Source organism: Schistocerca americana, chromosome X (genome assembly GCF_021461395.2).
Source record: "Schistocerca americana isolate TAMUIC-IGC-003095 chromosome X, iqSchAmer2.1, whole genome shotgun sequence".
NCBI classification, from domain to species: Eukaryota; Metazoa; Arthropoda; class Insecta; order Orthoptera; family Acrididae; genus Schistocerca; species Schistocerca americana.
The window spans coordinates 789,985,767-790,003,985 of NC_060130.1; the positions used below are offsets into that span (position 1 = coordinate 789,985,767).

General features: G+C 41.8%; 1 protein-coding gene and 1 non-coding gene across 3 annotated transcripts in view; one reads left to right on the top strand and one right to left on the bottom strand.

The window, feature by feature from the left end:
- Positions 1 to 18,219, bottom strand: part of LOC124555251 — a 532,173-nt gene that overhangs the window by 32,702 nt on the left and 481,252 nt on the right. For both annotated transcript variants that reach the window (XM_047129116.1, XM_047129115.1), the window contains exons 6-7: positions 12,126 to 12,279; positions 8,083 to 8,183 (exon numbers count right to left, since the gene is read on the bottom strand). In XM_047129116.1, coding sequence (XP_046985072.1) covers positions 8,083 to 8,183; positions 12,126 to 12,279 — 255 coding nt within the window. The remainder of the gene's footprint in view (positions 1 to 8,082; positions 8,184 to 12,125; positions 12,280 to 18,219) is intronic.
- Positions 4,112 to 4,186, top strand: Trnai-uau. The gene has a single exon. It is a non-coding gene; the product is annotated as a tRNA-Ile (tRNA).

An 18,219-nucleotide genomic window follows, 5' to 3' on the forward strand; every position in this document is an offset into this window, starting at 1 on the left:
AACCTAACTAACCTAAGGACATCACAAACATCCATGCCCGAAGCAGGATTCGAACCTGCGACCGTAGCGGTCTTGCGGTTCCAGACTGCAGCGCCTTTAACCGCACGGCCTCTGCATGTGCATTCAACCTGAACTGCACATGAAAGTCAGCCATTATGTAAGTTTCTGCAAGTGGCTGATAGAGCACATGGCCTGATGGACTCAAATGCTGCCACAACCATGTAGAGCACTGAGTGTTGCCAGACGCAGCTGACATGGAGCTGCCAAGAAGCACAGTTACAACTGACCATCAACCACCAAGCTTCACTGAGGATTTCTGATCTCTCTATGCTGCCATGAAGAAGCTGACTAAACAACTCAGATATTGGAACTGTGAAACACAATTGCAGATGGCTTGACCATACAAACTGACCACCCACCACAACTAGGATGTCATGAAACCAACCCAACAGGATTTTGCTGATTCCACAGGCTTTTTGGTTTTCAAGCTATGAACTGTAAAGTTACATGTTCTCCTCCAAATGACTTTCAAGATCTATTTTAGAAACAACAGATCATGGCAACTATGCTGCCAAGGGAAAAAAAATAGTACACCTGGAAAGACGATGTTGATTTTATTCTCTTGACAGCATATGCCACTGACAATGGTTTCAACATCATCCACCAACAGATAGCATAGTGGAATAACTACCAGAGCGCCATCTGTGACTCCCCTTTAATAGGGAATGCTCATAGCCAGAAGGCTTTGTGTGGTGCAAATGTGACAAGCACGCAGACACCTATGCCACAGATATGCTCTCATGCTTCCTACAGCCACCTGAGTGAGTTTAAAAGAGGTCAAATTGTGGCCTTCTGCATGGCAAGATGGTCCTTTTGGAGAGTTGCCACAAACGTTGGATGTGCTGCATCACTTGTGCAATGATGCTGGTATCACTGGTCATGGCAACATTCTCACACCTGTAGACAAAGTTCTAGACATCTACACAGCACAGATGCCCACCAGGATTGTAGCATTGTTGGGGCAGCAATGGCAGATCATACAGCTTTCACAGCTTAGATCTAAGGGCTTGCGATCCCAGACATATCAACATGAACAGCTGTGAACTGGTTATTAGCAGTGAGACTATGGGCATGCACATATGTAGCTCATCTTCCACTCATACCACAGCATCGATGTGCACAGCTTGACTGGTGTTGTCAGGGGATCACTTGGAAGATGTAATGGCATGTTGAGGCTTTCAGCAATGAAAGCAGATTCTGCCTGCATGCAAGTGATGGTCGTTTGCCATTATGACATAGACCTGGTGAGTGTTGATGGGACAAGAAGTGATTCATGTGACTCCTCAGTCCTTAACTCTTATAGAATTACAGGAAGAGGTTGAGCAGGTGTGTTATAATGTATCCCAGGACAGAATTTGCTATCTACATGCTTCAGTGGATGCCGGAGTCAGTGCCCACATTGCTGCCCATGAATGCTACACTATGCGCTAATATGGGTGTTTCAGCCTGGGTCAACACCTGATGCCCAAGAACTGCTTCTGCTATTGATCTGTAAATGCAATCATTTCACATATTCCATATGCATTGCTGCAACAATAAATCTTAAGTGAAATGGAAACCTGTAAAAAGGTGTACTAATTTTTTTCCCCAGCAGTGTACAAGCAGCGTCTACCTCCACGGGTCGGTGTTGGAAGACGCGAGCTGTGAACAACTAAAAATGATGCTACAGTATGCGAGTTGACTTCCCCAGCAACTGTCAGACGTGCAGCATCATGAAAACTGTTTATTTATGATCACTCTACAGGGCTGATGTTTATAGTCAACACTGGGTCAGATGTCAGCACAGTGCCTGTTAGAGACTTCCCGGATGCCAAATACACCGGCACAGCTCCCTTGAAAGCAGTCAGTCACACTGCCATACAAACATATGGACTAAAAACAATGGTGTTTGACAATGAACTCTCTACCTTTGTACTTATATGGATATGGTGTCTGTTCTTTTAGACATGTTCAAAAAAATAGACACCATTGATGACCTGCAGCCATCTAGAACGAAACTAGAATTATATATTAATACCTTCAGCTGCTGATGGGCATTGATATGTATCAACAGGGACAGGTGAAAATGGGTGCCCTGACCGGGACTTGAACACGAGATATCCTGCTTACATGGCAGATGCTCTATCTATCTGAGTCACAGATGGCACACAGGACAGTGCGAGTGCAGGGGCTATCTCATGCACATCTCCCGCGAGATCCACATTCTCACCTTATATGTCCACACACTACATTCGAAGTGTCCCTACCCAACACACTCATTACTCGTGGAAGACATTCTTACCAAGTCCCATAGGAGTTTGGGCAATATGTGAGCATCCGCACAGAAGAGGAAGGTCATGGCTGGTATTTCCAGAACTATATACTTATATGGATATGGTGTCTGTTCTTTCGGACATGTCCAAAAGGACAGACACCATTGATGACATGCAGCTGTCTAGAACGAAATTAGAATTACATATTAATACCTTCCGACACCATATCCATATAAGTATCTACACTCATGCTCATAAATTAAGGATAATGCTGATACATGGTGAAACAATGCTCTGGTGGACAGTTTGTGGGTTTAAATCACCTCGAGGTATGCCCATGCAGTGCAACTGACCTGTGGTCATCGCACTGTAGTGCTGGCAGCAGTCCCCATATGCAGAGGTGTGATGGTGCATGTCAGAGGACAGTGCAGCAAGTAAGTGTGCAGACATTTTCAGCCGTGCTATTGGTGACTGTGTGTTGAGAATGGCTCAAAGAACACATATTGATGACATTATGAGGGGTAGAATACTAGGGTGACTGGAGGCTGGTCAAACACAGCAGGTAGTAGCATGGGCCCCCCGTGTGCCACAAAGTGTGATCTCAAGATTATGGCAATGATTCCAGCAGACAGGAAACGTGTCCAGACACTACAGTATGGGACACCCACAGTGTACAACACCACAAGAAGATTGATATATCACCATCAGTGCCTGCAGATGGCCATGGAGTACTGCAGGTAACCTTGTTGAGACCTTACACAGCCACAGGAACAGTTGTCTCCAGACACACAGTCTACAGATGACCGAATGAACATGGTTTATTCACCGGGAGACCTGCAAGATGCATTCCACTGACCCCTCGTCAAAAGAGAGCCCTTAAAGCCTGGTGTCAAGAACATGGTATATGGTCATTGGAACAGTGGTCCCAGGTTATGTTCACGGACAAGTCCAGGTATAGCCTGAACAGTGATTCTCGCTGGGTTTTCATCTAGCATGAACCAGAAACCAGATACCAACCCTTTAATGCCCTTGAAAGAGACCTGTATGGAGGTCGTGGATTGATGGTGTGGGGTGGGATTATGATTGGTGCACTTACACCCCTGCATGTCTTTGACAGAGGAACTGTAACAGGTCAGGTGTATCGGGACGTCATTTTGCACCAGTATGTCCACCTTTTCAGGGGTGCAGTGGGTCCCACCTTCCTCCCGATGGATGATAATGCACGGCCCCTCCGAACTCCCATCATGGAGGAGTACAGACACTTCAGGAGCTCCAACAGGCACTGGTGCGAGAATGGCAGGCTATACCCCAGCAGCTGCACAACCATCTGATCCAGAGTATGCCAACCCATTGTGCAGCCAGTGTACGAGTGCATGGTGATCATATCCCATACATGCGCAGGAAACAGTGGCGTTTTGTAGCACATGCATCTTGGGATGGTTTTCTGAACTTATCACCAATACTGTGGACATACAGATCTGTGTCATGTTTGTTCCCTATGTGCCTATGCTATTAGCACCAGTTTTGTGTAGTGCCACACTGTGTGGCACCACATTCTGCAATTATCCCTAATTTATGAGCATGAGTGTAGTCCTGGCGATACCAGTCATGACCTCTTTTGTGCGGATGCACATATATATTACCTGAACTCTTACGGGACTTGGTAAGAATGTCTTCCATGAGTAATGAGTGTGTTGGGTAGGGACACTACGAATGTAGTGTGTGGACACATAAGGTGAGAATGTGGGTCTTGTGGGAGGCGTGCATGAAATATTCCCTGCAGTCGCACTGTCCTCTGTGCCCTTGGTGGCTCAGATGGGTAGAGCGTCTGCCATATAAGCAGGAGATCCTGGGTTCAAGCCCCAGTCAGGGCACATATTTTTACCTGTCCCCTTTAATATATATCAATGCCCGTCAGCAGCTGAAGGTATTAATATATAAATCTAATTTTGTTTCCCTACCTTTGTGCTTGCCAACACTGACCAACCCATTCTAAGTGCCAATATCCTTATGAAAAACGTTTTGATTGTGGACTTGCACTGCACAATGCCCGCCTTGTTCATACAGCCAATGGACTGATTATTCCCAGAGTCAAAGGACAATTGACATCCTGCATCGACAGCAGGAAAGACAACCTCACAAGCCTATCCTGCAGATGACAGAATCTGGTGGGAGCAGTATCACAAGAACCTGGAATCAGTTATCCTTAACTTGGAGGAGAAGGCTGAAGCAAATAGTTGTGAAACGAATGAATTATATCGACAGAACAAAGTTGTGGAAGCTACTATTTTTGAAATTGTGTCCAACCTTCAGGCTGCTCAAAACTTGACAGAATGGATCACAGCAGAACAGACAGGAGTTATTTCTTCACCATCTGCTATAGCCTCCAAGCCACTATGACCTATGACAGATAGGGGTGTGGTAAGACACAAAATGGTACACCACATATGGCAAATCTGCCAGTTTCTTCATGCGATCACAAAATAGTGCCTGACCATCTACATGAGACCAAGGCTGTCTTCTACAAGATATTACAAAAAGGTGTCATGCACCCATCTGAAACCTATTGTCCTCTACACCTCATGCATAAAAAAAAGGCTCATCATATCCTTGTGACAACTATCAGGCATTGAATGCCAGAACCATTCCAGACAGATACCCCATGCCATACATCCAGGATTTCACAAATTCACTGATCAGCAGAAAAGTTTTCAGTGAGTCAGATTTTCATAAAAGTTACAATCCGGTATCTATGGCAACGCCAGACATATCAAAGACTGCAATGATTACCCAACTTTGAATTTTTGATTAGGCTGTTTGGGTTTAAAAATGCTGCCCAGACTTGGCAGTGTATTCTGTCTGGCGTAGGCCAGCTCACTGATTTGCTTCTCTTGATGACATTTTGGTGTTATCAGAAAATGCCAAAGACAGTGACAAACATCTGAATGAAGTGCAAAGCAGGCTAAGTACCCATGGAGGCATGCTGAATGAAGGAAACTGCATGCTCAGTGAACCAGTTTTAACTTTCTTTGGCTACAGAGTGTTGGTCCAAGGCATCTCCCCTTTACTGGAGAAGTTGGAGATGTTACGTTCTTTCTCTCAACCTCAGAACTACAAAGAACTCAGGAAGTTTCTCAGAATGGTAAACTTTATCATTGCCATCTTCCCTGAACTGCTGCCATTTGGACACCTCTAACCAACACATTAACTGGAGATGTCAGAAGTGGCAAATGCCCCCTTCTGTTGAAAACAACATAAATTCTAGAATGAGATTTTCACTCTGCAGCGGAGTGTGCGCTGATATGAAACTTCCTAGCAGATTAAAACTGTGTGCCCAACCAAGACTCGAACTCGGGACCTTTGCCTTTCGCGGGCAAGTGCTCTACCAACTGAGCTACCGAAGCACGACTCACGCCCAGTACTCACAGCTTTACTTCTGCCAGTACCTCGTCTCCTACCTTCCAAACTTTACAGAAGCTCTCCTGCGAACCTTGCAGAACTAGCACTCCTGAAAGAAAGAATACTGCGGAGACATGGCTTAGCCACAGCCTGGGGGATGTTTCCAGAATGAGATTTTCACTCTGCAGCGGAGTGCAGAAACATCCCCCAGGCTGTGGCTAAGCCATGTCTCCGCAATATCCTTTCTTTCAGGAGTGCTAGTTCTGCAAGGTTCGCAGGAGAGCTTCTGTAAAGTTTGGAAGGTAGGAGACGAGGTACTGGCAGAAGTAAAGCTGTGAGTACCGGGCGTGAGTCGTGCTTCGGTAGCTCAGTTGGTAGAGCACTTGCCCGCGAAAGGCAAAGGTCCCGAGTTCGAGTCTCGGTCGGGCACACAGTTTTAATCTGCCAGGAAGTTTCAACATAAATTCTGCCTTTAGGAACTGCAAAACTGCCCAGCTGGTGTGGTGGCCCTTGCACATCCCACCCTGAAGCACATTTGGCCATAACATTGGATGCCAGCCAGTGCATGATCAGCACAGCACTCCATCAAAAAGCGAACAGACATTGGTGCCCATTGAGTTTTTTTCTGACAGAGACTACAGTTCACTCAAATTTGCTGGAACTCCTCACAATGTATGAGAGCATCAAACATTTCCACCCCTTTATAGAGGCCAGACCTGTCACTATTTTCACTCACCACAAACCAATTGCAGCAGCTTTCCAGAAAGTCAATGACAAGTGCTCCTCACCATATTGAGTACATATGCCACTTTATTATGGTCATCCATCACACCCACAGAGCTGACAATGTTGTGGAAGACTATTTCTCACACATTAGTGGACTGAACCTCACATTGAAATGTGTAGAAACTGCCAGTGCCCAGCTTTCTGGCTCACAGCTGCAGAGAATGTTAACTGACTCATCCAGCCTGTGTTTACAACTACTGGAAGCATCATGCAGCACAGCTAAAATATAGTGTGATGCCTCTACTACTGGGCTATGACTGTACATTACACCCAAGTTTCCATTGCATCCACAATCTGGAATATCCTAGAATGAACTCCACAGTGAAACTGGTGATGGACTGTTTTGTGTGTGCCCTTCAATCAAGAAAGGCTCACAGGCTTGGGCATGCACTTGTACCCAGTGCCAATGCAGCAAAGTGGGACAATTCCCAACATCAACAGAGTGATTCAGGTATTTCCACATTGATTTGGTCAGGCCCCTTCCCCTTATGAGGGTTATAGGCACTTATTTATGGCACTGGACCATTGCACTCAGTCCGCAGAGGTCATCCCGATCAATAATATTTCCATGGAGACAATGACATGGGCATTTACTGGAACTTGAGTGGCATAGTTCAGGTGGCCCTTTTCCATTACCATTGGCCAGGAGCATCAATATGAATCATCACTTTTCCAGGAACTGTTGAAGTCATGTGGCTTTCAGCACCATTGAACCACAAGCTACCAGCCGGCAAGTAATGGTGTGGTGGAAAGGCGGCAGCAGATCTTAAAGTCACACTGATCTGCAAACAAGATTTCTGGAAGCACACATTGCCACTGGTGTTGTTAGGTCCATGTACTGTACTGAAGACTGACATCGGTTGCTTGTCAGCAGAGGACCACTACACATCCCAGCAGAATTTCTAGCACCCGCTCCACTTTCTGACAAGGTAAATTTATCCAACCATATGCAACAGCTCTGTAAACACACTGCGAAGATTATTTCATGCTCCATGTGGGCAATCTACAGCCTCCATATGATGGCCTGTACCCCATTTAACAATGTGACACACACAGAATGGACATTCTTCTCCATGGAAAGAGAACCAATGTTTCCATCAAGTGGACAAATCTGCCTGGGTGCTTTTGACATCTTTCAACACTTCCCCAATGTCCTCAAGTGCTCCTGTGACAGGAACTGTGAGCCCAGCATCTCTGGTCAGCTGTGCCATGGGACTGTAGGCATTGTCTACCTTGACTGGCTATCCACACATGTGCAGACCACAAGGTCAAATTCAAGTACCCTGATATCTCTGATGCTCTGCACTTTAGGACGGGGGTTGTGTGAGAGTGATACAATCAGTAATTGAGACAGTGCACTCTTTGCAGTGCATCTGCATAAAACCCCTTCTTTGATTTTGTTTATGGTTGGCAACTGCTGATGATTCACATGTGCTTCTGTATTGGTTGTGCTAGTAAAGTCAATGTTTGCTGAACAGTATCTGAGGACATGTTATTTTTGTAGTATGAGTGCTCCTATAATTCAATGCCACTTTAAGCTAAAATGCAAGGGACTTCCACTGTAATGATTTAAAATATTTCTTACAGTTCCTTGATGTCTTCTCCTTCGGCGCTTTTTTTTGTGATGCTTCACAGAAATTACTTCTGTAGGTGGAGGCTGTGGAGGACCTCCTTGAATTGTGAGACCTGAAACAATTTTACATAACCCTCCTTCATTTGTACATCTTTAACTGACAAACAGTAATAAGGATTTAAGTTCTGTTGAAACCTGTAGTCAGTGGTACGCAAAAGGTAATGAAAAGGATGAAAGACGATTAGTTCAAATGAAGCTGCATCAGAAAAATAACAAAACTGTACATGGTGCAACAATAGTGGTAAACAGTAATAAGCAGCAGTACATAAAATTTCTTCAATTTAATAAGTAACATATCTAATAATAAAAATAAATAGAAAATTCCATAAGGATCTGAAACTTCTCGGCAGATTAAAACTGTGTGCCGGACCAAGACTCGAACTCGGGACCTTTGCCTTTCATGGGCAAGTGCTCTACCAACTGAGCTACCCAAGCACAGCTCACGCCCCATCCTCACAGCTTTACTTCTGCCAGTATCTCGTCTCGTACCTTGCAAACTTTACAGAAGCTCTTCTGTGAACCCTGCAGAACTAGCACTCCTGAAAGAAAGGACAGAGCGCGAGTCGTGCTTGGGTAGTTCAGTTGGTAGAGCACTTGCCAGCGAAAGGCAGAAGTCCCGAGTTTGAGTCTCGGTCCGGCACACAGTTTTAATTTGCCAGGAAGTTTCATATCAGTGCACACTCCACTGCAAAGTGAAAATCTCATTCTGGAAACACCCCCAGGCTGTGGCTAAGCCATGTCTCCGCAATATCCTTTCTTTCAGGAGTGCTAGTTCTGCAGGGTTTGCAGGAGAGATTCTGTAAAGTTTGGAAGGTAGGAGACGAGATACTGGCAGAAGTAAAGCTGTGAGGATGGGGCGTAGCTCAGTTGGTAGAGCACATGCCTGTGAAAGGCAAAGGTCCCGAGTTCGAGTCTCGGTCCGGCACACAGTTTTAATCTGCCAGGAAGTTTCATCTCAGTGCACACTCTGCAGCAGAGTGAAAATCTCATTCTCTCCATAAGCAACTATCAGAAATGAAAATGTATGTGCCTGATATAAACAATTCTATAAACAGCAGAGCATTGAGGTCACAACATGTGTATGACTGTAAAATATTACAGTCTTTAGTTGGTATTTCATGAGTAAGGAAGCCAATCATGTGTACCTTATTTGTGGACTACTTTTCCATATTTCTGTTCATATTCGAGTATCACATCATTATATTTCAATCTGCAAATTTCTATCAGCTGCAGGGAAAGAAGTGAACTAGGTGCACAGTCTTTTAATTTTTTCTTTTGTTTCCACAAGACTGATTTAATTATTTAATGAGTGTTACTGCGTTAAAGTAAATATTTAACAAACAGAAACAACAAATAGAAGCTATTTATTATAAATGTAGAAGCAGCAGCCTTTCTTCCTGCAAAGCAGAATTTTTCCTACTAATTTTGTTTTGTGAAACTCAACTCATGTAAGCACAAGTAGTAAACAGTACTGATGCGGGAGCATGTCATGTACAAATTAAGATTTTGATAACTGCTTCTATTTTATTAATTTATGAGAACTATTCATAAATTAACTTCTGATTGGCTATTTAAAATAAACAAATGACTCTAGTTTCAAGGTGATTTTGGGGGTGGAAAAGGAGACTTTGAAGGTCACATTGCGTTAGTCAGCTCTCTGTTGCATTCTACAATGTGTAAGCAGCAATCAGACTGAAAAGAAGAGTGTTATTGTGTCTCCCACTAGTTGTGAGATATGTTCTGTCATTTGTTTCCTGCAAGCAGGAGTCAGGGCCACCAACATTCATCATTGACTGTGTTGTGTGTAGGGATAAGGATGAGATTGTCAGTGATGATGTTGTGAAGAAGTGGAGCAGAAAATTTATGGTTTGTTGCACAGATGTGCATGATAAAAGTCATCAAGAAAGACAATCAGTTATGATTGACGAACTCATGCAACATGTTGCCAAAACTGTGCGTATGAAATGTTGTGATGCAGTACCTGAATTTTCTGATGGTGTTCCTCAGATTTTAAGCACAACCCTAATAACGTTGTCATTGAGATGTTAGCTAACCATAAGTGCTGCACACAGTGTGTACCAAAATGAATTGTATTGTATGGAACTGGTAACCTAGAAATGATGGAGAGGCTTCAGCCCCACTGTAGCCCTCAGTGGTTTATAACCCCACAACAGGCTACAGCAGTCCACTCACCCCACCATTGCCCCACACTCATCTCAGGGTTATTGTGCAGTTCAGCCCCCTGTGGACCTCCCCAGGAATGTCTCACACCAGATGAGTGTAACCCAAATGCTTGTGTGGCAGAGTAATTATGGTGTATGCTTACATGGAGAAAGTGCTTGTGCAGCAATCGCTGACATAGAGTAACTGAGGCAGAATAAGGGGAACCAGCCTGCATGTGCCGAGGCAGAAGGAAAACCGCCTTAAAAACCATCCACAAACTAGCTGGCACACCAGACCTTGACACTAATCCACAGGGCGTATTCATGCTGGGAACTGGCATGCCTTCTTGCCCAGAAAGCAGTGTGTTAGACAGCATGGCTAACCAGGTGGGCAACAAGATGTATTACTGATATTCACAAAACTGAAAGAATTATCATGCAGAGGTTTACTGTGAGACTCTTTTGAAATTCTGAAGGTCAGCCCAAAACAAACAGGATCGGATGATTAATGGAGGAACCATTCTGCTTCACAATGATACCTGACCAAATACTGCAAACTAATCAAAGAAAAAACTGTGACATTATAGGTGGGAGATTTTTCAGCATCCTTGCTATAGTCCAGACTTATCACCAACCAACTTTCATCTCTTCATTAAACTGATAATAAACTGAAGGATGCTGTCAATAACTGGCTAAAGCACTAGCTGGCATAACTCTTTGATAAAGGGATGAAGCACCTGGTGTCATGGTACGACACAAGTTTGAATTCAGGTAGTGACTAAATGAAGAAGTAATGTCAACATGTAAGTACAGATGAAATATAGAAAAATAATTTCTTTTTTCTTTTTTGATAGCCAGTCAGAGATTAATTTAAGAATAGTCACCATATAATCTGACTTGTTCTACACCCTTGAAGATTTTTTTGTGACAGGCACTAAAAACATGAATTAATAAAAACTAGACAATATTACTAGTGTCTAACATGCAAAGAAGATAACAATGCCTCCTTTTTCACCTATGGCTTGTGGTTTCATATGACTTTGGTACAGTGCTCTGTGCTTTTCTGTAATGACTCATTGTCATGAAGATGCTGTAGGCATGGGGAAACTTACCATTATAATCTTGCTTGCAAATTAAGGTATCAATCACTTGTATGCCCATGAAAGTGACACAAGTTAACTTCAATTATTGGTATTTTTACAGTTTTTGTTAGATTTCATTGTTTTCTATGTTATCGTGTGTTTTTATATCTCAAAGTAATAAAATTTAATGATGTAGGAAATATAACTTATGTTCTTTCAAGTTGTTATTACGTCTTTCTGAATCTTTTACATGACCTACTGCAATGTATGGTTGCTAATGTTTGCTCTTTCCTTCCCTAGTAGTTCTGTTTTCCTCCTCCTTCCCACTGGATGAACATTACACTAGAAGGAGTGTATTGCTGAAACTAGCACCAATAAATTCAGAAAATATTTGTATGCATATGTATTTATGGTGGAATACCTGAAGTCTAGCCATGAGATAATTGTTATAGAATGTTCTTCTTAACCTTGAACAAGGGAAAGAGAATAAATATTTCTGTCAGTCTTAATGGCTTACATTTATGAGTGGCATTACAATGATACTAATTATTACCTCTCATTACGCCATAGCCTTGTAATGATAACTGCTTATCTCAAGTTTACTGTACATAAATTTAAATCTGACTTATTATCACACAACACACTAATGCGTTTTTCAATAGAGAAGACTTTTCTTAAAAAATAGTCTGGACCTTTGACATTTTAAGAACTGTAATTTCAGTACAAATGCAAAATATGATAAAAAGCTTACCATTCATACTGAACACAGGGGGCCCAAACATATAGCCTGGGTAGACATATGCAGGAGGATGGGGTGGGTAAAAAGTTGGCTCTTCCTCACAAGCTATAACTTCTTCACATTCCTCAGGACTTCCAGGAGATTCTGAGCTCTGTGGTCCAGAGTTCTAGTAACAAAATAATAGTTATAAATTTTATGAATAAACACTTTCTTGTCATATTTAGAGACTAATTTATGGTAAGGTACTTACTAATATTGGCACTTCATCTAAGCAACTGGTCATATATAAGTGCCAATAAATCAGAGTTAGTTAGTTTGTTACTTTTATTTGCGTGATTAATCATATTCACATTCACATTAATATTACACATTCATATGTAAATATGGATACGTGCTGATCATCTACATTAAAATAATATTACCATAGTTTTATGAGTTAATAATTCCTACTCATTATCTTTTACACATCACGAAATTAGAAATTCATCTACAGAAGAGGAGTAGTTGTCAAGAAGAAATTTTTCCAGTTTGACTCCAAATTTAGCTTTATTGTCTATTAAACATTTTATGCCATGTGTAGGTGTTCAAAAATATTGGTGGCTGTGTTGTACATCCCTTTTTGTGCCAATGACAAACTTATTGTGGAGTAATGAACGTTATTTTTTCTTCTGCTATTGTAATTATGTACATAACTGTTCCTTTTGAACTGCAGTGAATTATTTACAGCAAATTTCATGAGGGAATAAATACTCTTTTAAGCAGTGGGAAAAATGCCTAACTTCTTAATCAGATGTGTACACAATGATCAAGGGTGGGCACCACATATTATTCTTACAGCACATTTCTGAGCAATGAACACTTTACTTCTTAAAGTTGAGCTACCCCAGAACATTATTTCATATGAAATTATTGAATGAAAAAACTCTGAATATGTCAAGTTACTGATTTGTCTCTTGCCAAGATTAGCAATGAGTCAAAGTGCAGATGTGGCTGAAGTTAGTTGTTTTAGGAGTTCCAATAACTGTTTTTTCCAGTTTAAATTCCATAAATAAGGACACCTAAAAATTTTGGTGTTTCAACTATAGTTATCATTTCTGCACCATGCGTTAGACTTATCACTGGGGTAGTACCTCTAGATATGCAGAACTGAATATGTTGTATCTTTTTGAAATTGAGAGTGAGACCATTCACAGAAAACAGCTCAATAATGCTTTCAAGAACATTATTTACCACTTCTTCTGTTGCTGAATGTATTTTTGGGTTGATTACAACATACAGTAATGATTGGAGGCACTAAAGATGTTTACAAGAATGAATTATCCAAAGCCATTAACAATTTGAAAGAACTTTTGAGCTCTACAGTAAGAATGCCAGTAACTGTCTTTCGGATTCCCCACAGACATGATCTTAAAAGCACTTCTATTGTGAATGAAGAAATCACTAAGGCCAATAGATAGTTTGAAAAGATTTGCTGAGCATTCAAGAACTCACATTCATTGTGTGTAGATTCCCTGGATAACATCTAAATAGCAAGGGAAAGACCATTAGGCAGTAAGACGTGAGACTTCCTCAGTTCATTAGGCAGATTCAAGAATACTGAGCCTTTTTTCCTCCTTCATCTGATATCTGATTCAAATGTATCTTCTGCAGCACAGAACTCATCACCTTCATCGGAAGCAGAACAGCCTACACCACTGGTACATTCAACAATAGTATCAATTAAACCAGCAGAAGCAGTAAGGATCAACCACCTCTTAAGCAAAAGAAGAGTGTCACCACCAGGCCATTTCAAGGATTTATTATTGGTGATGGCAGTAATCAATCAACGAGGTGAGCAATGTGACAGATTCTCAGGATGGCAAATCACTAGTAATTTTACATCAAAATTCACACGTTATATCAAGTCCCCAGGAGTATACAACATTCTGTTAGAACTACTGATGGACTAGGGAGAACCAGCCATGACCAAATTCTTCAATCTGGTGTGCAAGATGTATGAGACAGGTGAAATACCCTCAGACTGACTGAAACCAGATGTAAACAGTAATGAAATTCTAAACTCAGATTGGAATGTATACCGCAGAGACAGGCTGGACAGTGAAGGGGGAGGCGTGTTTATAGCGATAAGAAGTGCAATAGCATCGAAGAAAATTGACGGAGATCCGAAATGTGAAATAATTTGGGTGAAGGTCACGGTTAAAGCAGGCTCAGACATGGTAACTGGATGTCTCTATAGGCCCCCTGGCTCAGCAGCTGTTGTGGCTGAGCACCTGAAGGATAATTTGGAAAATATTTCGAGTAGATTTACCACCATTATTTTAAGTGCTTTATCTGAAAACTACCTTGAGCAGTTAAACAGGGAACCGACTCGTGGCAATAACATATTAGACCTTCTTGTGAAGAACAGACCTGATATATTTGAAACAGTTAACGCAGAACAAGGAATCAGCGATCATAAAGCGGTTACTGCATCGATGATTTCTGCCGTAAATAGAAATATTAAAAAAGGTTGGAAGATTTTTCTGTTTAGCAAAAGTGACAAAAAGCAGATTTCAGACTACCTGACGGCTCAACACAAAAGTTTTGTCTCGAGTACAGATAGTGTTGAGGATCAGTGGACAAAGTTCAAAACCATCGTACAATATCAATATGCGTTACATGAGTATGTGCCAAGCAAGATCGTAAGAGATGGAAAAGAGCCACCGTGGTACAACAACTGAGTTAGAAAACTGCTGCGGAAGCAAAGGGAACTTCACAGCAAACATAAACATAGCCAAAGCCTAGCAGACAAACAAAAATTACGCGAAGCGAAATTTAGTGTGAGGAGGGCTATGCGAGAGGCATTCAATGAATTCGAAAGTAATGTTCTATGTACTGACTTGGCGCAAAATCCTAAGAAATTTTGGTCTTATGTCAAAGCGGTAGGTGAATCAAAACAAAATGTTCAGACACTCTGTGACCAAAATCGTACTGAAACAGAGGATGACAGACTGAAGGCCGAAATACTAAATGTCTTTTTCCAAAGCTGTTTCACAGAGGAAGACTGCACTCTAGTTCCTTCTCTACATTGTTGCACAGATGACAAAATGGTAGATATCAAAATAGACGGCAGAGGGATAGAGAAACAATTAAAATCGCTCAAAAGAGGAAAGGCCGCTGGACCTGATGGGATACCAGTTCGATTTTACACAGAGTACGCGAAGGAACTTGCCCCCCTTCTTGCAGCGGTGTACTGTAGGTCTCTAGAAGAGAGTAGCGCTCCAAAGGATTGGAAAAGGGCTCAGGTCATCCCCATTTTCAAGAAGGGACGTCGAACAGATGTGCAGAACTATAGACCTATATCTCTAACGTCGATCAGTTGTAGAATTTTGGAACACGTATTATGTTCGAGTATAATGACTTTTTTGGAGACTAGAAATCTACTCTGTAGGACTCAGCATGGGTTTCGAAAAAGACGATCGTGTGAAACCCAGAGTCCAAGAGAGTCAGAAGGCCATAGACACGGGTTCCCAGGTAGATGCCGCGTTTCTTGACTTCCGCAAGGCGTTCGATACAGTTCCCCACAGTCATTTAATGAACGAAGTAAGAGCATATGGACTATCAGACCAATTGTGTGATTGGATTGAGGAGTTCCTAGATAACAGAACGCAGCATGTCATTCTCAATGGAGAGAAGTCTTCCGAAGTAAGAGTGATTTCAGGTGTGCCACAGGGAAGTGTCGTAGGACCGTTGCTATTCACAATATACATAAATGACCTTGTGGATGGCATCGGAAATTCACTGAGGCTTTTTGCGGATGATGCTGTGGTATATCGAGAGGTTGTAACAATGGAAAATTGTACTGAAATGCAGGAGGATCTGCAGCGAATTGACGCATGGTGCAGGGGATGGCAATTGAATCTCAATGTAGACAAGTGTAATGTGCTGCGAATACATAGAAAGAAAGATCCCTTATCATTTAGCTACAATATAGCAGGTCAGCAACTGGAAGCAGTTAATTCCATAAATTATCTGGGATTACGCATTAGCAGTGATTTAAAATGAAATGATCATATAAAGTTGATCGTCGGTAAAGCAGATGCCAGACTGAGATTCACTGGAAGAGTCCTAAGGAAATGCAATCCGAAAACCAAGGAAGTATGCTACAGTACACTTTTTCACGCACTGCTTGAATACTGCTAAGCAGTGTGGGGTCCGTACCAGATAGGGTTGATAGAAGAGATAGAGAAGATCCAACGGAGAGCAGCGTGCTTCGTTACGGGATCATTTAGTAATCATGAAAGCGTTACGGAGATGATAGATAAACTCCAGTGGAAGACTCTGCAGGAGAGACGCTCAGTAGCTCAGTACGGGCTTTTGTTGAAGTTTCGAGAACATACCTTCACCGAGGAGTCAAGCAGTATATTGCTCCCTCCTACGTATATCTCACGAAGAGACCATGAGGATAAAATCAGAGATTAGAGCCCACACAGAGGCATACCAACAATCCTTCTTTTCACGAACAGTATGAGACTGGAATAGAAGGGAGAACCGATAGAGATACTCAAGGTACCCTCCGCCACACACCGTCAGGTGGCTTGCGGAGTGTGGATGTAGACGTAGATGTAGACTTAAAGTGGAATATAATAATTCCAATTCCAAAGAAAGCAAGTGCTGAAAGGAGTGAGAATTACCGAACTATCAGTTTAATAAGTCACAGTTGCAAAATACTAACGCAAATTCTTGACAGATGAATGGAAAAACTGGTTGAAGCTGATCTCGAGGAAGCTAGGTTAAGGAAAGCCAAACCCATCTTTATAGCACTTGTAGACTTAGAGAAAGCTTTTGACGATATTAGCTGGAATACTCTCTTTCAAATTCTGACAATGGCAGGGGTAAAATACAGGGAGCAAAAAGATATTTACAGAAACCAAACGCAGTTATAAGAGTTGATGGGCAGGAAAGGGAGACAGTGGTTGAGAAGGGAGTGAGACAGGGTTGTAGCCTATCCCTGATGTTATTCCATCTGTAAATTGAACAAGCAGCAAAGGAAATCAAGGAAAAATTTGGAGTAGGAATTAAAATCCAGGGAGAAGAAATAAAAACGTCAAGGTTTGCTGATGACACTGTAATTTTGTCAGAGGCAGCAAAGGACTTGGAAGAAGAGTTGAATGGAAAGGACAGTGTCTTGAAAAGAGAATATAAGATAAACATCAACAAAAGCAAAATGAGGATAATGGGATGTAGTAAAATTAAATCAGGTCATGCTGAGGGAATTAGAATAGGCAATGAGACACTAAAGTAGTAGATAAGTTTTGCTATATGGGCAGCAAAATCACTGAGGATGGTCAAAGCAGAGAGGATATAAAATGTAGACTCGTTTTGGCAAGGAAAGCGTTTCTGAAGAAGAGAAATTTGTTAACATTGAGTATAGATTTAAGTGACAGGAAGTCGTTTCTGAAAGTATTTGTATGGAGTGTAGCCATGTATGGAAGTGAAACGTGGATGATAAATAGTTTAGACATGAAGAGAATAGAAGCTTTTGAAATGTGGTGCTACAGAAGAATGCTGAAGATTAGATGGGTAGATCACATAACTAATGAGGAGGTATTGAATAGATTTGGAGAGAAGAGAAATTTGTGGCACAACTTGACTAGAAGGAGGGATCAGTTGGTAGGGCATATTCTGAGGCATCAAGGGATCACCAATTTAGTATTGGAGGGCAGCGTAGAGGGTAACAGACCAAGAGATGAAGATACTAAACAGATTCAGAAGGATGATGAAGCTTGCACAGGATAGAGTATCATGGAGAGCAGCATCAAACTTGTCTCTGGACTGAAGACCACACACACACACACACACACACACACACACACACATCAATGTAAACTTTAACTTATGGCCAATGCTTGATATTAAAATAAAACAAATTTCTTTTTTCTTCCATATTACTTGATTTTGAATAGCTTTCATTACGTTTCTGTTGCAAAAAACAGCTTTTTGTAAAATAAAATCTCAATGTCCTGTGTTACCCCTTTCTGTAGGATAACATAGAACACATGAAATTTCATTTAAAAAGGCTGTAAGATGGAAAACTAAACTGAAAATGTTCACAAAATATACAGGC